Source organism: Thermobia domestica, chromosome 1 (assembly GCF_964235325.1).
Source record: "Thermobia domestica chromosome 1, izTheDome1.hap1.1, whole genome shotgun sequence".
Taxonomy (NCBI): domain Eukaryota; kingdom Metazoa; phylum Arthropoda; class Insecta; order Zygentoma; family Lepismatidae; genus Thermobia; species Thermobia domestica.
Window position 1 is genome coordinate 114,424,317 of NC_137454.1, and position 26,770 is coordinate 114,451,086.

The 26,770-nt window shown below is 33.7% G+C and overlaps 1 protein-coding gene across 4 annotated transcripts in view; it reads right to left on the reverse strand.

The window, feature by feature from the left end:
• Positions 1-26,770, reverse strand: part of Pi4KIIalpha (phosphatidylinositol 4-kinase II alpha) — a 127,822-nt gene that overhangs the window by 49,126 nt on the left and 51,926 nt on the right. For all 4 annotated transcript variants that reach the window (XM_081761982.1, XM_081761974.1, XM_081761992.1 and 1 more), the window contains one exon: positions 3,140-3,258. In XM_081761982.1, the coding sequence (XP_081618108.1) occupies positions 3,140-3,258 (119 nt within the window). The remainder of the gene's footprint in view (positions 1-3,139; positions 3,259-26,770) is intronic.

The following is a 26,770-nucleotide window of genomic DNA, read 5'->3' on the forward strand; positions in this document are numbered from 1 at the left end:
GTTGGCTCTTTGCTCCATCGTGTTTTTGTGACGAAGTGACACCAGATACACTCACTCTTCTTACTATAGCTTGACACACTGTTAATCGGTTCTTATGACTGTGGTCTTGTTTTGTTAAGCAATATCTAGCTTTCCGATTATGTTGCTTCACTAGATGGAGATAGTGGTTATGTGTAAAGAAAAAAGTACCGTTACTTTTCGATATACTGCGTAGACGGATCAGATTAGTAAACTTAATTATCATCATGAAGTCAGAATCCAACAATAACTACTTAGTTAAAGTAATTTATTTTTCATCTATTTCAAGTTTGTATATTTGATGTTAGTTTTTTTGCCGCCTCTCGGAACTTGCCACTCCGTGCAAATGCACGTCTTGCACACGCGGTAGAGCCGTTCCTGTTTGTAGTTACCAAACGAAGAATTCTGTCTATCAAGTCACACAAAAGAGAGAAGAAACGTCTAACCCTGTTCAGTCAGCACGTGTTGAGGACCCTTGTTTGCTGTATGGCTTTTTGTCTTAAGGCGAATACAAACGATTGAGTAGATAGTTACATGATATATTCCTTCAAGTGAGCACAGATGATTGAGTAGATAGTCATGAGAGTTTTGCTTCTTTCGTGACGAAAGGCAGAGAAAGAGTATGACACTTTATTTCACGAGAGAACGAAATAAAAGTTATATGCTCCTTGGTGTTCAGTGTTTGAAAACACAATGTTTCGAAATATTTACTTTTATTAAAGAACAAAAGAAATCGTGTAATACTTATTTCATAAAATATTTTACTCCATCTTGGCAGTTGCATGTGTTTAGAACATAAATGATTTCTTCGTTCTCTGTATCGTATGTTCATACTAGTATGTACTGAGCAAAACATTTCTCAAATTTAAAATAAAGTATTTTTAAACGTGTTCGGGTGTCCACACTCCATAATTATCGTTCACTGGTGCCCTCTGTATGTGTCTTATTGTGTGATATAATTAGTGCTACTTCCAGGCACATTTCTGAGGGTATGAAACCCTTCCGGAAATGGATAACCGCTCCCTCCTACGAAACTAATCTACATTAAATTGATATTACACGTCCCTCTTGTGATGGAGACGTTCTTCAGCGACAGGCTTCAATTACATCCCTTTCACATTTTGATTTTCTTCTGCTAACAAAATTTTCTGAAGAAGTCTGCTTCTATTTCCAAAGTCATTTTTCACTGTCCACTCCTTGCGCACTGATAAAACTCCATTATGGTTAGAACAGGGGTGTCCATAGGCGAGTTTTAAGGCTATGGATGTACTCATGAAATTTTAGGGAGAGCCATAACTTGAAGTTGAAAATGGAACAAACGAATTTTAATTGTGCTGTAATGATTATTTAAGAGGGCTAACTGTGTAGAACTTAGCATGAATAAAAATTTTAAATAATTAATTGTTACAGCAAAGAATGCATTCTCTTTCGGGGCTCCGGTGACTCAGGTGCATGACGTCCTTAGTTCGATTCCAACTCGCGCCAACTGGGCTTTGTGGTAGACAAACGCAAAGTGCGTTGGTTTTCTCGGGTTTTTCCAATTCCTTTCACTTTCTTCATACCGCCATTTCATTCATTACCATCATCTTTGTCTTCCTTCACAGCGGACATTTGTTTAAAAAGAAAACAGACGCTACCAAATGAAGAAGTACTCTCTCCTATGTATTTTCTGGGTGAATCGTAAATTTGGGAAAATTACGCCGAAACGCTTGGTGGAGATGAGTAATGCTGGGGTAGAATATAAAGATATGTACATTTATCATAACAAGTAGTAGACAGTTGTAAATTGTTGCATATTAATTATATTTGCTTGTTTTCCTGTTTTTGTCAACAATAAATTCAAGAACGGTTTTCCCTCTCGCTCTGAAAACACCAAGCTTGGTATCTACACCAAGATTTCTTTTCAGCAAACACTGAGTTTGCTTAGGAGAGTCGTCTGCTTACAGACCTCACGTAAAAGCAGTACGTCTTTCGGTGTCAAATCACGTGAACATGATTGGGAATATTTTATCTCCCTCGTGTGAACGGAAGACAGAATTGTTTCCTTCGTGTCTGTACCATACGTTCGAGGAAGAAGGCAGCGTGAAAAGAGATGACATCGTGTTGCTCCAGTTCAAACCCGGGAAAACATTGAGGTTCCTCAAATTGCCGTGACGCGTAGCCCAGGAAAAATCTACACAGCGTGCTTCATAGCAAATAAAAAATGTTACCACTCAATTCGAAGAATGTTACAGTGATCTCAAGCTATATTCGTTTAATATTATTATATTACACAACCTATCCAAAGCTGACAAATGGAAAAGATTGCAATTTGCATAATAGTCATAAGGAAAAGATTATGTTATCAACAACACATGGTTTTCAGACTAGATCTGTTTTTATATGGATGGGACTGTTAATAAATAAAATATCCGGTTTTGGGCGACAGAATCACTACATACAGTGCAAGAAAAAAAGCGTAGAGATAAAGTTACCACCTGGATAGCTTTATCCAGTCATGGATTGATACGGCAATTGTTTTGACGATTCAATTAACTCTCAGCGATAGTTAGTTCGCTTCGAAATTATTCTGCTGTACCCCAGCTATTGTCAACTGATCTGATACGCACTGAATGGTTTTATGCAAAATGGAACTATCTCTTACATCGCTAATGTTGTACTGGATTTTATTAAGTGGCTTTTGGTGATCGTCTTATTTCCAATCGGTATTCTGTCCGACACATTGGAAGTTTCCTTTGGTCGACTTTAAGCCTAGATTTAAATCGGAGACCTTTTTCTGTGGCGTATTTGAAGAACAAAGTTCCCGTTCAAGCCAGCAAACATGGAAATGTGAGGTCGGATAGTTCAACTATGTGGTGACATTCACGGAAAAATGTACCACAAAATGATACGAAATATGGACACCAGGCCTTGAGAGACTGTTAGGCACAACAGAGCCATATTAAACATGTAACACAGTGAAAAAAACTTCTTAGGCACTCTTTCTGTAGTTAATGATGTGAATATGCAATATTTAAAAGTACAATTTGAAATGTAAATTTCAAATGCGCGAACTGTTCGTGTATCACCCTGTATACGTTACAAGCACTAAATACATTTCAGTTTCACACAATGAACTTACCCCAGCAGGATTTTTCACAAAATAACTTCCACTGGAGCCTTGATATATTCTCTCAGGGTATACGGAAGCTTCGATAGCTAACTCTGCCTGCTTCACTAAGTCCGAAAATTGAGGATCATCTGAAACATTCAAAACAGACAGGTTACTTTATATGAACCTTTCAAAATGAATTAACTTATTGTTAAATTTATTGACATTCACTAATGTACAATATATTTCGAAAGAATAGTAGATGTGCTCATATTATTTAAAAAGAAAAAAGTGAAAATAAAGGAAGTGTTTAACTTACTACATTGGCACCGGACTCCTAATACTGAAACGAACAGGTTACATGTATACAACTATGAATATCGATTTGAAAGAAACAATATTATGAGTATATTATATATAAATGTATATACAAAAAATATATACAAAATATAGAAAAAAAATCATCCATTAACTGACTCTGATTCATAAATAGATCTTGAAAACTACGACGTCTAGAACCGTAATTATGGGAAAATGTTCCTCTTGCACCCTAAGTTGTAGGATAAGGCGGGGTTTCGCGAAATAGTATTACGAGGGGCTTTTTTTTTTTTTTTTTTTTCGTTCACCAGTTCTTCGAAACTATTAGATCTTTGAAATTTTGTATAAATATTATCCTTCCACCTTAGACTGAGTGGTTTTGAGAACTGCATCTCCCAAGGGAAGGATAGGGGGCTTATTTATTATATTATATTATTATTATTATTTTCGTTCAACAGATTTCCGAAACTATACGGCGTAGAAACTTTTTTTTTTTTTTTTTTTTTGATTATTCTTGCATCCTAGGTCACAAACTAAACGAACAAGTTTGGGGAATTGCATGTCCGAAGAGGGGATAAGGCCTTAGTTAGTTTCTCGTTGCTGTTCAACATATCTCCAAAACTATTAGATATAGAACTTCGAGATTTTGTATAAATGTTCTCCCTCCATTCTACGCTATAAATAAAGCTTTGGGAATTGCGTATTCTAAGGAGCGACGGAGGCCCTTAGATGTTTTTTTGCTGTTCGTCATAACTCCGACACTATTAGACATAGAACCTCGAAATTTTGTATATAGGGTGTGGCAGGTATTTGAGAAGAAATTTACGTCCGCAAGACACAGACACTGGAGAAAGAGAATCTCCGACCGTTTAACATGCTGTACAGATGATCACACATGCAATGGACGGCATTATTTAATGAAACCGCTGTCACCAACAATAACAGCCTCTAAACGCTATTAAAACCTCGTGCAGGTAGTGATGAGATGGATGCTGGGAATGTTTGTCATTGTATCTGCAACAGCAACTCTCAGAGAGAGCTACAATGGTTTTGACTGGATGGATATTGAGGTCCCTTTCAACCAAACCTCACACATAATATCCATTGGGTTAACATCTGGAGACCTCATGCTGGGAATGACATGGTCATGAAAATTGTCAGCCAGTCACTCTTGGATGGTATGGACTGCATAGGATGGGGTGAAATCCTGCTGAAAACATATGGCCTCCCACGCACTACAGCAGTAATTCGAGGCTTCAGAATCGTGTTTAACATCTCAGAACAGCGCTGACTCTGGACCTTAACGAAAGAAATATGGAGGCATCACGTCTCCTTCAATGCTCACAACTCTCAGAACCATAACTGCTTCTAGAAATTTGGTGTGCAGAGAAACCTCCTCGTGACTTTTACACAACCACTGACTATTTCTACGGTTCACCTTCTTATCTTGAACAAAGTTTTTCTCAAAAACACACCATTCTGGGCTCCTCTGAATGTTTTAGCTTGTTAGGGAGGTGCTAGGCTCCTGTCAGTTGGTTCGCTCTGCTTCTCTCGGACAAAAACTGTCTTCTTTGCATCATGTGCAACTTGTAACAAAGGTTCCCTTCAATCACACATTGAATGGTGGCCTCGTCAACCTGCAGTCCTATGGGAAACGGTAACCACATCACTCTTGACAGCCTCTAGTTCTCTTCGAACTTTGAAGATGAATGACCGGATGAAATTGAGGAATGTAGCGATCTGTAAAACAAAACGGCCTGCAGCCAAGGTTCTTCTATGCTTATCTACAAAAGAAAGGATTTATAACTATAACGTAAGGGTACTGTAACACTTATAATATGTATTCATATTCTTGCTGCACTCTCTTAACAACCTAGATTGTAAATAAGGGGTCATTCCATATGGAATCACCAAATTTGGAACTAAAATGTGGCTCATATTTTATTCAAATTTTATACATGTGTTGTGGTACTCAAGCATAACACACCTGTAAAATGTTACAACTCTACCTCAAAGGGAACTGCTGTAGGAGACATTCAAAATTGGGGGTTTTATGAAAAAAAAAAAAAAAAATTAAGTCCACCTTCGACTTAAAGTACTGAAACCACTAGATCTCTGGAGATATTGAAGCTATTTGAAAATGGTTTTCACTAAAACAATCTTAGAATTTGTAGGAATTAAAACATTGTAGTAATGAACTTCTCAAGTGGGGTTAAGCATATGAATTTCACCATCAAAGAGAAAAAAAGAAGAAATAATGTCAAAATTTGGCAAGTATTTCTGAAAAAGGCCCACCTAGTGGCATCTGTAAACTAGCATGTCTCGCTAGACATTTCAGCGTCTCAACTATGTCATCGCAAACACTTTTGCCGTGACTTGTGGCAAAATAGTTCCACTCACAAGTGAGTCCAAAATCACTCATGCAGACATATGTTAACAAAGTTTTTTTTAATAGTCTTTATATCGGGCTGCTGACCCATCTCCAAAGTAAATAACGTGCTTAATTTGAGGAAAAAATCGTTCAAAAGAATAACTTGGAAAACATAAAATGTAACAGTATCGTGCTTTAACATATCACTGACACAACATAATGAAACATTTGATAACAGAAGTTAGAGGATCTAGTAGTTAGGGGTGGTTACTTCTGGCGCATTTTCCTCCCTCCAAATATTTTTGACCAGCGCAGAAGAAGCCAGCTAATTATACAAAGTTAGACGGCGCAAAGTATTCCCCTAACTACAATGTTAAAGTGAGATTGAATATGCTTTTATGACATTTAAAATTATAATAACTCTAACATAAATAAATTTTCAAAGTAAAAAGCAGCAAAACCTGTGCACAGGTGGACCTGAGAGGACTTACGCCTTTCTCTTATTTGTTTGTTTGGTTTGCTTTTGGCTGCCTCTCAGGCTCCTTTTTCTGTTTGTTTCTCTTTCTGCTGCTGCTTCTTTTGTGCCTCCGTTTCTCTTTCTGCTGCTGCTTCCGCTGCTGCTTCTCTTGTGCCTTCGTTTTCTTTTCCCGACTAGCGCTAGTCTCCATTCACGTCAACTCAATCTGATTTGCTGCTTATAGATGAGAGAGTGAAAATCCTTCTTCTGGCTTGGAGGCGACTCGAACTTGCGACGTCCACGCCGATAACTACTTACAGCTGGCCAGACTGCAAGCGAGCGAGCTCGGCTAACACTACGCTCAAGAAATCAAGTGAAAATTGGTCCTTATATATGAACAAATACTTCTACAAGCAACGCCATCTATTAGCAAAGTGATAAACTACATGATATACAGCGCTATCTACTGAGTAGCTGAGTAACTTCTTAGAATGTCCACCTAGCTAGCAAACATCAATGTTCAAAAAAAAGAAAAAAATGTCAGTGTTGCCAACTCACTTGCCCAATATTATAGTGTTTACCCAAAATATTTTTAATAGGGTAGTCTTACGTCCCCATAGTTATAATGTGCTAACTCATCAAATAAAAAAGTTGGCAAATTTCTGATAAAAAATTATGAGTTGGTATACACTGCAAAAAATAAAATTCATAAATTTGAAAAATAAAAAATACTAGCATAATCTACATAAAATTCTAAGACTTTTTTAAAGAATAACATTTTTCCGAAAACTCAAAAATAAACCCGTAAAAAATTCCCGAAATTTTGATTTTTTCTAAAATTCTCTGTAACTTCACCGAATATTAACCGATTTTTGAAATTCAAACGATACTCGACAGAGAAATAAATTTGCCATCTTTTGACTGTATTGTGGGTTGCATACCTCTAAGGATACTATTCCGAATTTGTTATATCTCCGTTGTTTATTAACCGATTTTCAAAATTCAAACGGCAGTCAATAGACAAATAAATTTCCTATCTATCGAATGTCTTATAAGTTGCATAACTCTAAGGATATAATTAGAAAAACTCAAATAAATCTCTTATTTATACATGTATCTTTAAAATTCGAATGACATTTAAAAGTACTGCTTCTCCTTATGCATTGTGTATGTTTAAAGATTTCAGTTTTATGGCTTTATAACCATAAAACACTTAGAACATACTTAAAATTACAAGCTCGGATACTGATAATGGAATCTTCTGTTAATCTCGTTCTCTATAGGAAACAATGACTTCTTAAACTCTGTCCACTGATCGTAATTCAAGCTGAATAGACAACCGTTAATATCAAAAACAACTTGAACTTCGGTTTGCACATTTTTCACAATTACATTGAAATTGTTAGTCAGTATAAACTTCTTTTGAGGATCCATTCTAATCACACCATTTTTTGGTTCTGACAACATATTTTTGTTCATTTTCATTCATTTTTGGATTTACATACAGAACTCAACAGTTGGATAGTTTTCTTTTAGACCAGTGTATTTGATTTTTATTCCATCTTTAACGATCTCATCAATCATTTTATCTGTTAAGTGTTTTGTAAATCTAGGTGGAAGAAATATCTTAAACTCTTCACATTCAACTAAAATGCTCTTCCCAAACTTAGTTTTAATCTTTTCTATTTTCACAATCTTATATTCTGTATTTAATTCTAATTCTCTTAATCCAATAACTTGTTTTTGCTCAAGACTTCCAAGCTTGTTTAAAAGTTCAATGTGACTCGCCATCGTATTTATTATATAGAAAATCAAAAATATTTAATCATTTTCGTCAATTTCGTTTGATGGAAAAACTTCCATAAAACAATCGTTAATGAAAACAGTTTGAGGGTATCTTTTCGATACCCTTATGCCCGTTGATATTTTGTTAACTATCTAAAACTCTTCTACTACTTTCTCATTCTTGGGATCATATGTAAAGTTCTTTCGCCCAATTAAAATCGCATAACATATAGTATCACCAGCCACAGCTTCTGCAAAGTCTACAACAATCTTTATGTTTGTTCTCTCATTTACCGATACATTCTTCCTCCTACTACAATTAATCACATACATTGGTCTGTTGTCTATAAACTCTTTAGGGTCATAGTACATTTCGGTGTTGCCACATGTTATTCTCTTAAATGCAGTATAATCTTCGTACATCTTAAAGTAATCCTTGTTAGCAATATTTAAGTTTCTTGATTCTTTTGGAAATACCTCATTCCTCCCATTCTTAAGATAGATATTCTTTACCTTACAATGATCGAACTTACTTGCATCTGCTGTTTGTTTACCACTTCTATCAGTTTGGAACATTACAACTACGAAATCAGGCATATCAAATTGTCTAGAATTAAATTGAGTAGTAACATCAAACTCTAAGAAAGAACCTACAACAGTCTTCTGAACACATTGATAAGTATGGAAGGAAAACATGATTTTTGGTTCTTTAAGAATATTCAACTTTAACTTGTTTTCGTAATTAGACTCGTATTCAACAATAGGCATTCTTATCTCCATACTTTTTATTGTTATTTTTCCATCGTGAGGAGCTGCTCCCGATCCAGTCCATTTGTACAAGACATCGTTATTGTTGTTAGCTTTTGTAAATGTTATTCTCAATCCGCCTTTCCACATAACCTCTTTATAATCACTTAAGAAGCCTGGAATTAATCTTAATGGATACAAAACGCTAAAGTCCTTTCTTAGACCTAGTTTATCATCTGTTTCAAATCCTGCTTGTTTTAGATATTCAACTTCTGGCTTGGAAATCTTTAATGTTCCGACAGCTGTAGATGTAATTCCAGGTAGCTCAACCTTATCTATAACAACTCCATGCTTTCTAACCTCAATTTGAGAAAAGAAGAATGGGAAGAAGTTATCTACAAGTTTTATAGTATCATTTGCACCAAATGTTCCTCCAGCTGATGCAACAACAACTTCAAAAGTCATATGACAATCTGCTTTGTGTGGATGTATAAAGCCGTCCCCCACGTTGAAATCAAACTCAATATCTTTGTTAGCTTCATTCAAATTATTAAATGTTCTTGTGTTAGCTTTAAAACTTTGAAACTCATAACTTTCAATACTATCCATTTATTATAAAGAAAATCTTGAAAACAGCGCTTTGATGGGATATACCCATAAAAGAAACATTGGTCCTTCACATGTGAAGGGCCTATTAACAATCAAAAACTTATAATCCCCATCCCAACTTAACCTTAGCATTCATAGCAGTACCAACTCCAAAAGCAGCTAATCGTTCACCAATTGGCGTATCACTACTAAATGCTCTTTTCCATGCTTTAGTTTCCAGTTCCTTATCTGCAATATGTCTCGATTCTGTATCTTTATTGTCTCTGTAGTATATATCGTGTTCTTTACAAGCCTCATCTAATGGGTTAATACCTTCATCACCTCTCTCTAACCTTTCTTGAAGCTTAGTCCCAGGCCCGCAAAATCTAAAACCTGGAATATGTAATTCAAATGGGAGCTTATTAATCAAATCATTTACTAATCCTTTCCCAAGCTTCTCATCATTCCAGAATCGTGGTGGTAACGTATTTAAGATCTTAATCAAATAGCCTATACCTTTTGGATCATTAGGAATAAACTGTGAAAGCTTATTATTAATCATACTCACTATACCTACCTTCTCATTGTAAAAGTTATCATTTCCAGCCTTTTCTTCTCCATCTATAACTATTAACCTATCTATAAGCTTTCTCACATCATCCATCCATATATATTCTTTAGGTATCTCTGTATATTGTTTAATTCCTTCACCAGTCCTTTTAGGTGTCGTGTTCTTTTTAGGAGTTGGGGGTAAAGTTGGTTTAATATAATTATCCCAAATAGGCTTGATAATATTAATGTACTTTGAACCTCTACTAGATGCTACCTTTTTATCTCGATTATATTTTTGGAAGGCAGCATCTGATTCTATAATTATTTCCTTGTACTGTTCAAAATCATCATCATAATCTTCAATGGTTTTACTAGTATTCGTCGTTAACAATTCCCATAGACCTTCTGTTCCTTTATAAGTTTTACCATTAATTATCAAATCATCACCATTCACTTTAACTTCCAAATTTCCTATCTTGTTTATTATTTTTCCATCTTCTTCTGCAGCTCTTATTCCAAACACAGTATCATTTCTTTTACTATAATATTTCGTTGCAATCTTACCAAATGACTGTGCTGTTGTTAAAGGTTCTACTCCTTCCACTTTGTCTTTAATTTGTTTCCTCATTTGTTTTATTTCTCCCGTTATAGGCGTATCACTACTACTTGGAGAACTATCATAAGTTATCTTTTTAGGTGTTTCTAGTAGACTGGGATCTATTGAAGCCGTCTTATGTACAACTGGAACAAGTTCAGTTATTAGATTTTTATTTTGTTCTGCTACTTCTTTGATCTCACTTCCTAAGTTTTGAATAGCATCAATTACAGGCTGTTCTTGTGTCTTAAATTTATCGTATATACCTGCTCTTTCTTTCTTCCAAGATTTGAAGCCCTTTATCAAGAACTCCTTCAACTTAATATTCTTCTCAATTTCTTTCTCATCCATTTATTGTATAGCAAACGAACAAACGTCAATGAACGTCAATGAACGTCAATAAACGTCAAAGAACGTCAAACGTTAAAACGTAAAACGTCAATAAACATCAAACGTTTAAGAAGTGTTTTATCTTGTTCCTATACTTACCATTGTTTACCTTCCTTGTCATATCAATTACTATGAAACCATAATCTTCTTGCCAACATTTTGAACACATCTCTTTAAATTTATCATAAGACATATCTCCCCCAACAAACTCATTATACACATGTTTAAGATTAGTATCATCTTGTCTGAATATGCATAGGAAGTTGACGTTATCTCTTATAAGCTGTTTAGGTACTTTTGAATATGTTTGTGCAAGATAGAAACAGTCTAAATGTCTATGTCTACCTCTTGTAAAGTAATTTCTAACAGTATCTTGATTCTCCAAAATGTAATCGTCAAACACAACAACAGAGTATTTTTCACATTCATCAATAGGTACAATAGAATCATTACTGCTTAAGAACGTTGCTATTTGCTTCTTAAACTTTAGTTCTGCTTTCTCAAATCGATCTTTTAACTGCTCATACTTTGGCTGATTCATGCTTTTAGAATATATGTAGAAGTAATTATTGTTTAACCAACCTGGCTGTAATAAGAAGTTAAATAGCAAAAACGTTTTACCAGACCCCGACGAACCTACGATAAGGCATCGAACATCATCAGGTATAAGCTCTCCATTTCTTTTCTTAGCTGTTGTTTCTTTTATCATCTCTTTCACATCCCAATTAATAGTTTTCTTACTCATTTATTATAGAGAAAATCAGGGGGTGAGCGTTTTGCTCACACTTTCAGGCCCTTCACATGTGAAGGGGCAAGGATTAGAGTTCTTTATACAAACACGAAACATTTTGGACCTCCGAATACAGCGGGGCAAATTTTATGATCTTATATCTTTAAGTTGTTCTCTGATCTTAAGCAACGTATCTTTTATATATTCGCTATCCATTTCGCCATTCAATGTTATTATCATCTCTAACTGTTCTTTAAATGAGTTAATAAGAGTGACAATGGTTTTATATTCGTCTTTTCTTTTGCTTATGTTTAACTTAGAAGACAAACCTGTTATTATAGCACTTCCAGTTGCAAGAGACGTTGTCAATATCGAGTAAATTGTTACAGGTATAAAAATATTAATAAACCCAGTTGTTGCAGAAAGAATAACCGACAACGTGATCAAAGTGTAGTATGCATATTTAACAATTCGTAGTTTTCTCTTTTTCTTCTTTAAACTGCATTCTAACTTTCGAATGACATCTTCTATTAACTTGATTACTTTCTCTCTTGGAATATCTCTAGGTAAATCAAACTCATTCATTTATTATATAATAAATGGCTAAGGTATTTAAGCTAACGAGTGATACTTCTGTTTTAAAGAAGAAACTCCATTACGAATTAGACAACAAGAGCAACTATTTAAGTATAGGACTAGTTGGGTTTTACAGTACATATCTAACTCCAAACATAACAGAAAAAAACAGTTTCTCATATGGTGATAGACAAGTTTTTATACCAGAAGGGCAATACAGCTTAAACAGTCTTAATGAATATTTAAAATCTCAATCCATCAACATAACATTATCAGAAGATCATTTAAGAAATAGAGTCAAAATTGAAACTGATAGTAATGATGTTACAATTGGGAGTATAGGCTCTGTCCTCGGGTTTAATGTTTTTGAAGTTTTAGAAAAGAACAAAACACATATTGGAAGTAAGTTGCCAAAGTTTCATCCGTTTGATACTATAAATGTGCACTGTAATATAGCAGATGGCATGTTTGTTAAAGATACAGAATACACACATAGAGAAACAGGAATTATAGGATCATTCAAAACAGATGCCGAGTTCAAACATAGTATTATTTACGAGCCTACTTATCCATTATTTTTCCCTATATCCAAAGACAAGGTTGATAATTTTGAGATAAGGATAACAGATGAGAATGATTCCTTAATTGATTTTGGTGGAGCAACAACAACTGTACTTTTGCAAACCAAGATTTTCTCTTAAATAAATAGGAAGATGTGTTCTATTAAAGGTTGTATGTTTAGTGTTCCTTATAACGAACTAAAGGATCTAAATATTGATCATGTATTAACAAAGAAACAACTTAACGATAAAGCCAAGAAAATTAAAGAAGGTAAAGGAATGGATTTAACTTTAACTACTGCACAAATGAAAAAGGTTAAGAAAGAGCATATTGGCGGTTTTATCTTTACAATTCCAGCCATTCTAGCAGCTTTAGGAGCAGTTGGCTCATTAGCAGGTGGTGCAGCAGCGATTACTAAAACTGTACTGGATGCTAAGAAGAATAAACAAGAACTTGAAGAACAAAAAAGGCACAATATGGCTATGGAAGAAAAGCAGGGAGCAGGTAAACCAAAGAAGTCAAAAAACTAAAACCATTGACCAACTTCGATATAGAGAGGTTGGCTAAAGAACTAAAGATAAAACGATTTAGAGGTGTATTTATGAGTGATGAACTTCCACAAAAACCTTATGTACATGAGTGCGGCGTAGTTAACCTTGATAAATCAAAAAACATTGGTACTCATTGGATATGCTATTGGAAAGATAACAACATAAAGTACGTGTTCGATTCTTATGGTGGTGTGCCTCCTAAACAACTGGTACAATATCTTGGTACTGAAAACTTACTTTACAATGACGAACGAATACAAGACTTTAACTCAGTTATATGTGGTCATCTTTGTGTTAAGGTTTTAAATCTTCTAAATCAAGGGTATTCTTTTAGTAACGTTATGTATATGATTAAAAATGATTAAGTGCTTTTATGGTTTTGTATCCATAAAAGTTTTGCTTTAAGATAAATATGGAAGCTATACACAATAGATTTTTAGATTATTTTGAGAAGCATGAGGATGAACTAGATTCACTAGATAGTTATAATTTTTATCAGTATTTTGAGTATGTTAGCGAGTTAGACTTAAGAGATAGAAACAACGTATATACAGTTATTGATTTGTGGAAAATGCTAATACCAAAATTTTTGTACACAGAAGAAGAGTTGGAAAAGTTACGTCCAATAATTACCTTAAAGGACTTGTTGTCGAATTATAGCTCTAGACCATTAAAGTGCAGTAATTGTGGTAGTAAGTCGTTAACAAAAGGTTACATTTGTGATGATTGTTCTGTAGAGAGTGGTTGGGTTTACGATACTAATGAAGGAATGAGAGCTGCTTGTGCGAGAAAACCATGGTACGATACTACAAAAAGATTTAAGTTACAGTTATCTCGTTTGCAAGCTTTACAGGATAGAATTATTCCCGAAGAGGTGCTCAAGGTGTTAAATGATGAACTTAGAGATATACCAAGAGATTTAATATCAACAAAAGATGTTCTAGAAGTACTAAAGAAAAACAAATACACAAAATATTATGACGATGTCTATTTAATACACTATCACCTTACCGATCAAAAACCATTAAAATTACAACATATGGAGGAAATACTTATAAACGACTTCGAAAACTTACACGAGGTCTTTAGGGAGCTGTATCCGGAAAGAGCATTGTTTATTAACCTAAAATGCGTATTGTACCATCTGTTGAAAAAGCATGATGCTCATGTTGATATTGATTTTAAACACTCACCTCGACAAATAGAGATGTTAAAGAAATGTTTTGAAAAACTAGGATGGACATTTTCTGTATAATAAATGAGTATGGATATATTTGGTAATGTTAAAGATAGAAAAGGTGATGTTGATATTAGTGAAGAAAAATTAAAATTGTTGGAGAATTTAAATGATATTGTTAGCGTAAGTCAACTTAGGTCAATAGAAGCTCAATTAGAGAACGATAGAAAACGATTTGAAGATGCATTAGAAACGTTACAAGACACATACATAAAGAAAGAAGATTTTCAAAAGATTAGGATGGATACTACTAAGTTGGTTATGCAGAAAGAAACCATGCCTCTACTATATCGATTAAGAGCTAAAAACGTTAAGGAGCCAATCTTTAGAATATTTAATCTCTCTAACGGTTACAAATTTCTCTATAATGGGAAAATAATGCACATGGACTTAAGTTTGGATAAATACTTTCTAGATATATATTTGGGTGATACTTTGATTGAAAATATACCTTTTGACTTTAAGAAGAACGATATAATTACGATTAAACCAAATAAAAATTCAGCTATGGAAGAAGGACAATTATTGTTTGTTGTAATGTACATAGAAAGAGAGCTTTCCTAAAGACGTTTGCTATATAATAAATATGGATATCTTTGGTAATGTTAAAATGACATCAGAGTTAGATAATACAGTTGTGAGAAAAGATATTGCTATGTTGAAAGAAGAGCTTAACTTCACCAAACGGAGTCATGTTATAGAGCTTCATAGTCGATTGATATCAGAAAATGTTGAAACTCCGTTCTTTTTAATACATAATCTATCTATCGCATACAAATTTCTTTATAAAGGTAGGTTAATGCATATAGAATCATCTTACAATACGTATTATATAGATATATATTTAAATGATTCTCTAGTTGAAACTTTTCCACTGCACTTTAATACAAATGATAAATTAGCAGTTAGACCATCTAAAGGTTCTGATCTGAAACATGGTAAATTACTATTGCTTCTTATGCATGTAGAAAGAGAAGACGAAGATAGTGATGATGATGGTGAGAATGTTGATAGCATAATATTAAACAGCGATAGTTATTGATTTTCTATATAATAAACAGGATGTATTGTGTTAAGTGTAAGAAAGCAACAGATACGAAGAAAGATACTATTAGAATTGAACAAACAAAGAATGGAAGATATCTAAAGAAAGGTATTTGTTCTGTATGTGGTATTACTAAAACTCAATTCGTTAAAAAGCCTGATTGACTAGAAGAAGGTAAAGGCGTTAGAGAAGACATTATAGAAGAAATTCACAAACCATCTAGAAAAAACTTTGACAGATTAAGTGTAGTTATAAAAGGTATCGATGATCTTTGGCAGGCTGATCTTGTAGAAATGGATAGCGGAGTATTAAAAGGTGTTTCCAAAATCAATAAAGGTTATAAGTATTTGCTAACGATTATAGATGTGTTCTCGAAATATGCGTTTGCTGTTCCTGTTAAAGATAAGAGTGGGAAGAATGTTACAGAAGCATTCGAATCCATATTAAGAACGAGAAAACCTAGTAACTTACAAACAGATCAAGGTAAAGAGTTTTACAATAAAGAGTTTAAGAAGTTGATGGAGGAAAATAAGATTAATCACTACTCAACCTATAGTGGTAAGAAAGCTTCTGTGGTTGAAAGATTCAATAGAACGCTTAAGCAGAACATGTGGAAAAGGTTCACAACACAAGGGAACTACAAATGGGTAGAGATATTACCAACACTAGTTAAAGAGTATAATCATCAAATTCATAGAACAATTGGTTTAAAACCTATAGAAGTTAACAAGAAGAATGAGAGAACAATATTGGAGAAAGTGTATCAAAAAGAATATAAGCGTGTTAAGCCTAAATACAAGTTAGGTGATCATGTTCGTATAAGTAAGTTGAAAGGGCTATTTGAGAAGGGATATACACCTAATTGGTCAACAGAAGTATTTGTTATTAGTGAAGTTATTCCATCTAATCCGCCTACATATAGAATTAAAGATTTGGAAGAAGAGGATGTGCAAGGTAGATTTTACGAACCAGAACTATTAAAGACGAAACACAAAGATGAATACTTGGTGGAGAAAGTATTGAGAAAGAAAGGTGATAAAGTATATGTCAAATGGCTAGGGTTTGATGATTCACATAATAGTTGGATAGATAAGAGTAATGTTGTAGTGTAAATATAGATGTTTGTCTTTTATGGTTATTATGCCATAAAAGGATAGTTTGAACGAGATAAGGGGGTAACGAAACGTTACCCCATAACATATATTTCCAGCGCTTGTATTCCAGCTGTGGAAATTATCAAAAATTAACAACACAACAAACTTCGAAGTGGCTGGGATTAATCATCGGAATTCCGAGGGTTTCAAACAGGCATCATATGAAGTCAAATTAGCACAATACAACAAACTTCGAAGTCCCTCCGAAGCTGGGAACTTCAGAAACTCATCTTAGACAGTAAAAACTAGCTGGTAACGAAAATGAAGTTAAAAATAAAGATTTTCTATATAATAAATATGGGTACTATGGATAATTCTCCTAGTTTAAACGATATTTGCTACGAACAGATTAAAGATGATTACTGGTATGGTTTGTTTGGTGATTTCAAGCTGATTATAGATAAGAGTACAGGATATTTCAACGCTACTAAGCTGTGTCAGAGCGGTGGTAAGAGGTTTAGACACTGGCTAGAAAATAAACAATCAAAAGAACTAATAAGGTATTACGATGAGAAAACCGACTGCCGGAATTCCAGCGGTCGCTCTTCTACATATTTAGTAAAAGGAGGAGATGCAGAAACAAATGTTATTATCTCCGGAACATATGTCTACAAAAAGATATTTCTCTCTATTGCTATTTGGATATCACAAGACTTCTACGACAAATGCTATGATATCATCGAAGACTATTTCGTTTCTAATTTTAAACAGATTCAAGAAGACCAAAAAGAGTTACAATCAAAAGTAGAAGAGATAGAACAACAAATGGAGCAATTACGATTGTACAATCAAGAACTAGAAAGCAAAGTTGATTATCTTAAAACAGTTGCAGCACCATATACAGAAGATCCAGGAAAGATACATAGGCTATTCATTATCAAGAAAAACCTTACTAAAGAACAACTCGAGATTGTACTCCTTTACTATGACGAAGAAGAACGAGATCAAAAAGAAAGAATAGAACGATATAAGTATTGGGTTGGAAGAGTACAAACATGCAATTACGAAAGTAGGATTAAACAACTCAAACTTAAGTATCCAAGTATGAGTATTCTGCTTAACGTCGACGATCCAAACTCTATCAACTTATACAACAGAGCTAAAGAACGCTATGATGATAGAATAACTTGGCACGGTTCGCATATGAACACAGATTTAAGTGATATAGATCTTGTTGACAGGTTTATTCAGTTAAGAGACATTTAAGTACGAGAAACTAAATATACCATTGCTTTTATGGGTTAAACCATCAAAGTACAATTTAAGTGTTATGCATTAACCCTCTGCTGCAACAGCGAATGCTACATTCAACATATCGCCTAAATTGGGATTATTATGATATTTTCTTATTATAGCTCTCCAATCTACGTAATGTCTAAACGAATATATAAAGTTTATAGATAGGTCTTGATAAGTTGAAATGTTACGCCAATGAACTCTACCTTCAAACTCTGCAATAAATTCTTCTGTTAAATTTTGAGACATTGAAATCATTTCCCAATCTACTTTGTCAGCGTAATCTCTTATAAGGTTTTCTGGTAATTGTTTAGTTCCAGATATGTACCACCAATTAACTCTATCTGCATGTTCTCGTATAAAAACTTCAGAGTTCGTTTTTGTAAGATATAGCATCAAAATCAACTTTATCTATAAACTCATTAATAAATTCTTCAGATAGCTTTTGGTGATACGATACTTCTTTCCAATCAACTCTATCTGCAAATTCTCTTATAAAGTCTTCTGATAAGTCTTGGCTTCCTGAAATAATCTCCCAATCAACTTTATCAGCTAATTCTCTTATAAACTCTTCCGATAAATTTTTCCATAAACATATTTCAATCAAATTAACTTTCTGTAGATATTTACGTATGAAGTCTTCTGTAATGTGATCATAGTTATATTCCTCCTCATAATCATCATGGCCTATAGATAGCCATTGTTCATCAGTCAGTGAATCTAATATTTCATCTGACAAGTTCATAACGTTCGCATAGAGAATGTTTTGTGTAAGAAATGAGTTGTTTTCTTTAGTGGCCTTCTTGAACAAATGATCTAACATACCTATGGACACGCTAAAATTTATTTTGTCTTTATCATTATAACCACCAATATCTAAATATTTACATACACAATCAAATACAGGTTTGTAAGACAATATTTCCTTAGCAGTAGTCATATTCGTTTTTATTCTTAGATTTTTTAAATTGATTCATTTTTGCTGGTTTTCTATATAACAAATATGGAAGCGCATTTTGATTTATTACATGATAGACTCGAACTAATTCATCATGATCTTAAACTCTTAGCAACACTACTAGAGAAGCAAATACTGTTAAAGGAGAAAGAGTTATTAGTAATGCAACAAAAAACATCTGATTTGAGTAGTGATGATGAATATAAATATGGTAGTGATGATTATGATGATGATGATGATGATGAGTAAGTTTACAAAAATGATTCAGTTTTAAATGTGTATATGTGACTTTGATGGGTCTTCCCATGAAAGTTCTAGACTAACACAACGAGAAAACATATGTAGGCAATGGCAGACGCGTGCAGATGTTTAAACGATGTGTTAGAAAAAATGAAAATGAACTGAAATAACCCGGTGAAGAGTACTAACGAAGATTTTCTATATAATAAATAGGATGAATAATTATAGTAAATTTACCGTAGTAGAGTTAAGGCGACAATGTAAAGAGAGGGGAATTAGAAGATACTCCCGATTAAGAAAAGCAGAACTGATAGACCTTCTTAAACAACATGACGATGAACAAAGCAGGAGACAGATAAGAAATATATACCCATTTAAACAAGAAGTATTTGAAGAACCAAGAATCAAAGTTGAATCACAACCAATCGATGTAAAACGGCAGAACATTGCATTAAAATCAAGATTAGAAACATGGAGATTTACAACAGATTACAAACCACAAGATCCACTTGAACAATATATTACTGCAACATCTAAAGCTATATCAAACAGATTACAAATTAGCTTAAGTAAACATAGGTCATTGAAAGCTAATCTTTATATAAGTTGTACATATAAGAAAGGTGAAGAAACTCAAAACTTCTATTTTAACACTGAAAACCAAGAAATATATCGATCAAGTAATTTGAAAGAAGAAATAACTAAGATGAAACAAAGGTTAAGAACAAGAATGGATGAGCTCCAAGCTAGAGGTTCTGGCTGGGCTCTTATAAACATTAACTTTTTACAACTAGCAATCGTCAAATATACACCATATAGAGGATCAACATACATAGAATTACCTAAACAAATTCAAAACAAAAAGGCAGTAATTAATGTAAAGAATGAAGATGAAAAATGTTTCTTATATTCAATTTGTTCTGCACTATACCCAGTTAATAAAGATCCACAACGACCTTCCAAGTACAAGCAAACAGCCAAATACTTACAAGAAAAATTAAAAAATATTCATTTCCCTGTAAAACTATGCGATATTCCAAGAGCTGAAAAATTACTTAATATTTCTATAAATGTTTATGCATATGATAAAGACTATTCAATCTATATACTACATCACACACAAAACAAGCAAGAAAAGCATGTCAATTTATTATATGTAAAAGAACAAAATGAAGACCAAGTTAAAACACACTATTGTTGGATTAAGGATTTAAGCAGACTAGTATGTACACAATTAACTAAAAAGAGAGCTCGAAAATATTTATGTGACAGATGTTTGTTATACTTTTACTCTCAAAACGCTTTAAATAAACATGAGGAAGATTGTTCGTTAAATGAGCCAGTAAAAATAATAATGCCTGAACAAGGTAAATGCGTTGAATTTAAAAACTACCAATACATAATGAAAATGCCATTTGTGATTTATGCTGATTTTGAATGTTTGTTACATAAAGTTATGGGTTGTGAAGAATGTTATCCAGATAACGAGCCATATACCAAAAAATATCAACGACACAAACCATCTGGATTTTGTTATTATGTAGTAAAGAGTGATGGAAGTAAAACCAATCCTGTTGTGTATAGAGGTAAAGATGCAGCTAAGAAGTTCATAAGAATGTTAAAGAAAGAAGCCAAACAAATATCAAACATATATAGTCAAAATAATGAACTGCCATTAACACGTAAACAGATAAAAGAGTTCAACCAATCCGAATCCTGTTCTTACTGTAAAGTAAAATATACACCAGAAAACCACAAAGTTAAACATCACGATCATATAACAGGAGAGTTTGTAGCACCTCTATGTAATAACTGCAATTTAAAAGTTAAAGTACCAAAGTTTGTGCCAGTGATCATACATAACTTGACAGGATATGACTCTCACTTGTTTATAAAAGAGCTTGGATATAATAAAGAAGAAATAGATCTAATACCCAATAACGAGGAAAGATACATATCATTCAGTAAAAAGGTTGGAACTATTAAATTGAAATTTGTAGATTCATTTAGATTTATGGCTTCTAGCTTAGACAAATTGTCATCGAACTTGAAACCTGAGCAAATGATACATACCCAACACTTTTATCCTAATCAAGAACAGTTTCAACTTGTAATAAGAAAAGGTGTTTACCCATATGATTATGTTAACAATTGGGATAAGTTTAGAGAAAGAAAATTACCACTAAAAGAAGCATTCTTCAACAAGCTTATGAACACACATATAAGCGATGAGGATTATAAGCATGCAAAGAAAGTATGGGAAACATTTGGCATTAAGAATCTCGGACAATACCATGATTTATATTTGAAAACAGATGTATTATTGTTAGCAGATGTGTTTGAGAACTTTAGAGAAACATGTCTTAAAGCTTATGATCTTGATCCAGCTTGGTATATGACAGCACCAGGTTTAGCTTGGGACGCAATGTTAAAGATGACAAATATAAAATTAGAATTATTGTGGGATTATGATATGGTATTAATGGTAGAGAAAGGTATAAGAGGTGGGATTAGTCAATGCTCAAAAAGATATGTGAAAGCAAACAATAAGTATATGGAAGATTACAATAAGAATAAAGAAGATTCTTACTTAATGTATCTAGATGCCAATAACTTGTATGGGTGGGCAATGAGTCAATATATGCCGTTTAAGGGATTCAGATGGTTAAGTGAAGATGAGATAAGAGATATAGATTTCACAAATATTCCTGATGATTCTGATACTGGTTACATATTAGAAGTTGATCTTGAATATCCTAAAGAATTGCATGACTATCACAAAGACTACCCATTAGCACCTCAAAACATGTGTCCACCTGGTTCAAAACAATCAAAACTCTTAACAACCCTATATGACAAAGAAAAATATGTAATTCACTATCGAAACCTAAAACAATGTCTTTCACTTGGATTAAAACTTAACAAGATACACCGAGTAATAGAATTCGAACAATCAGATTGGTTAAAGAAATATATTGATTTAAACACGCAGATGAGAACTAGAGCAACAAATGACTTTGAAAAAGACTTCTATAAGCTCATGAACAATTCAGTTTTTGGAAAGACTATGGAAAATATTAGAAAGAGAGTTAATATCAAACTTGTAAGTGATGAGAAAAAATACGAGAAGCTTGTAGCAAAACCGAATTATAAGAGTACCACAGTTTTTACGGAAAATTTAGTAGCAGTTCACATGAACAAGGTTAAAGTGCAATTTAACAAACCGATTTATGTCGGTATGTCAATTCTAGATTTGTCAAAATATTTAATGTACGACTTCCATTATAATGTGATGAAGCCAAAATACCAAGACAAAATAGAAGTATGTTATACAGATACTGATAGCTATATATACCATATTCAAACAGAAGATGTGTACGAGGACATGAAAAACTACATTGATTACTTCGATACGAGTGATTACCCTAAAGATAACAAATATAAGATACCACAAATCAATAAGAAAATACTTGGTAAGATGAAGGATGAGATTAAAGGTACAATCATAGAAGAGTTTGTAGGTTTAAGAAGTAAGATGTACAGTATAAAAGCACCTCAAATAGATTTAACAGATAAAGACTTTAAAGGTAAGTTCGATAAAGAAAAGTGTTGTAAGAAGGCTAAAGGTGTTAAGAAGAGTGTTGTGTATAAAGAACTTTCATTTAACGAATATAAGGACTGTTTGATTAGCCAAAAAGAATATTATAAGAAGATGAACTTGATTAGAAGTTATAAGCACGATTTGTACAGTATAGAAGTAAATAAGTTAGCTTTAAGTTGTGTAGATGATAAGAGATGTGTTTTAAAGGCTGGGATCAATACCCTACCATGGGGACATTATAAGTTAGAAGAAAAATGAAATATATATATACAATTCATTTATATAATAAATGCCTAAACAAAACATAATAAAATTAGACTACTTTCGATATTATTGCACAACATGTAAATCAATTGCAACGCAAACTAAAAAAGATTGTACAAGTGACTTCTGTAGCTTTGGAAGATGTAGTAGATGTGAAAATTATGGATATGATTATATTTGTAAATGCGTAGAATAAGTTAGTTGTAGTTTTAGTTTTAGTTAGATATAAGTTTTTATGATTTCAAATGTCATAAAAGCATATTCAATCTCACTTTAACATTGTAGTTAGGGGAATACTTTGCGCCGTCTAACTTTGTATAATTAGCTGGCTTCTTCTGCGCTGGTCAAAAATATTTGGAGGGAGGAAAATGCGCCAGAAGTAACCACCCCTAACTACTGGATCTCTTAGGATGTTGCATTTAAAAAGATTAGAATGTAGCACAGTTGAGTAAAATGTTGGTCCAGTGCTATTCTTAAAATTCATCTTGAATAATACAAGAGTTGTTTTCAGCAAAATCAACTATAATTAAGCATGATTTGTCATCCAAAGTCTCTATCTACTGTGTGCATTTGAAGTAGTTGCTCTGGGATTTGGCTATGAAGTGATGCTGCGCAAATTTGTCATTTTATTCCTACCAAAATCTCAATGAAGTCGTCTGTATCTTTAATCAATGTCTCCATTTGGGTTCTGTCAATTTGAAACCATTGTTTGTACTTTTATCTCACAAGTGAGCCAGTTCTTATAATGCACGAACGAGATATTCGGTTGTTTGAAATGTTTCAATAGTTTTCATAGTCGTCCATGATTTTGGAACTTATGACAGAATCTGAGTCCCTTCAGCAATGGTACTTGAAGTTTCAGATTTCTGGCACAATTCACTTATTCAGTCACCTCAGTCTTGACAATTATAAACATTTTCAACACGGAAAATTGGAAACAGTCATTGAAAATTTGGGGGTTTTATGCAAAAAAGTGCCTAAATCCGCCCTCAACTTACATTGTCATAATTTGTTTTTCTTGAACATACCAAAAAACACCCTCCTAATTTTTTTATATGTTAAAGAGGAACACCAGAGCTACTTATTTTGAAAATTTGAGGTTGATGTTAGGTGGGATTTTTTCAGAAATACTTGTCAAATTCTGACATTATTTTTTCTTCTTTTTTTTCTCTTTGATGGTGAAGTTTATATCTTAACCTCACTTGGGAAGTTCATTACTACAATGTTTTAAATGCTACAAATTCTAAGATTGTTTTAGTGAAAACCATTTTCAAATAGCTTCAATATCTCCAGAGATCTAGTGGTTTCAGTACTTTAAGTCTAAGGTGGACTCAGGTGCTTTTTGCACAAAAACCTCAAATTTCGAATGGCTCCTATTGCACAAAAACCTCAAATTTCGAATGGCTCCTACAGCAGTCCCCTTTGAGGTAGAGCTGTAAAATTTGAAGGTGTGCTATGTTTGGATACCACAACATTTGTACAAAATTTGAAGAAAATCTAAATGAGCCACCTTGATTTGTTGATTTCATATGGAATGCTTTATTGCAGCTTTCCACCTCCTCTCTTTCAGTTTGGAAAATACGACACCATTTCGCCACATGTTTGCTCATTGCTTCTTCACCATACATTTCCACGATCTAACTGTGACTGTCGGATGGCAACACATTCTTTGCCCACAAGAAACGTATCACGGCTCGCAACTCCGAACAAGACCAATCTTTCCATTTCCTTCGCTCTGACACGTCTGTGAAACTACCTACCCACACAACCACTGACAGACAACTAGCGCCATCTGCTTCCCCTCTCGAAAAATAATATTCCCTCCACAATGTTTACTTTTTCGATGCTGCTGATTGTAACTTTTTGTTCTTGAAACAGTCCCCGTATATGGAGTTTTTAAGAATTAATAAAACACGGATCCTCTATAAAGTTCTGCTGAAATTAAATAACAACTGAATAACTCCCGTATATGCCTACAGCTCTAAATGAAATTAATATTATCTGTTTATAGTAATTATATTAGGTAAAATTTATAAACGAGGAACACGATCGATCTGTGGAAGAGTGCTCACACCTGTGCAAGAGATTCATGATTCAGATCCGGGTATGTGACTTTGTTGTGACAATATTGTGTCCTTGGTTTTTCTCGGAGTTCTTTCGTTTCATCCCACATTCTCAATTCACGATTTACTTCACATTTCACCAGTTTCATTAATCATCCCTCAAGCGACTTAACGTTAGGGCTTGCAATGCAGGTAGTGCTGTTGTGGCTTGGAGCCGCACACACTCTCGATTTTTTTTTAATTAGGAAGGCCAGATTATGTACTACGGCGGTTTTGTAGGATAGTCTTAAGTGTTCATTAGAGTTAGAACAGAGTAATAAACAAAGTACCAAATAATTCCGTATTTTAAGATTATGTGGAGGTGGATACAGTTAAGAATGTTTATTGCCTATTAAAAAAAAAAAAAAAAAAAAACATAGCCAATATTCCCGATAGTACCGTATAGGCTCTCTTACAAGCCAAATGATTTTCTTGCTTGCTTCTTGTAAAAAGTGCTGTCATACGTACTTGCTGTGAAATCAAGAGACTCCAACATGGAAAAGCAGAAGTTATATCTATTACGGAAAAGTTGAATATAAATGCAGTTGACGGTACACTAAACTAAAACAAACTTAATATATAGGACAGTTCTTTTCCATCGCATGCAATTAAGAAATTTAAGATTAATCTCTGATCAGTATTTTTCACTGCTGTGTCAGATCATTTGCCGCAACTGAGAAACTTCCACGTACTACCTCTTCAGTTAACCTCTTCGTCTTCGCGTACAATTTCTGTTTCGATATCATTAATCAACTGTAGCCACCTTCGCTCTGTCCCTCTACTTCCTGCCACCATACCTTCTAGCACGTTCCTCAAAATATAGTTCCTTCTCAGTCAATGTCCCAACCAGTTTCTCTTCCTCTTTGTAATTAAATCTAAAATTGTTCTTTTCTTACCATCATAACACCCTCTCATTCGTTTTCTGCTTGACTCAACTAATTCTCTTGATCCACCTCCATGCCCACATTGAGAAAGCTTCCAGTCGTTTTTCATCACTTTTGCGTAACGTATATGTTTCTGATCCATACAGTACAATACTTTATACGAAGCACTTTGTCAGTATTTTTCTTAACTCTTTATTCAAGGACCCACAAAATATATTTTTCTTTCTCCTAAATGCTTTTTTCGTCATTCCTATCTTTGCTTTTATTTCAATTCGCACTTCATATTATCACTAATAATATTACCGAGGTATCGAAAACTAGTCACCTTCTTATTTTCTTCCCTCCTATATTTGACACCAATCGTTTCGTTCCAATCATCATGGCTTTTGTCTTTCTACCATTTATTTTCATCCCATATGATTCACAGTCCTTACTCAAATTTTCTAGCATATTAATTTTCTTTTCAGATTCAGCAAAAAGCGCCATGTCATCTGCAAACCATATACACCTAATCATTCTATTTCCTACCGAAATATCGTCTTCATGTTTTCACTACCTCTCCTAGATAGATATTAAATAACGTTGGCGATAAACATCATCCCTGTCGAACTGTGCTTTCCCTTGTCATTTCTCCCTCTATTCTAACATTTACTTGTTGGTTCATGTAAGTCTTCGATCTTTCCATTCCCACTCAATTTTCTTACCTTTAGAACTCCCTT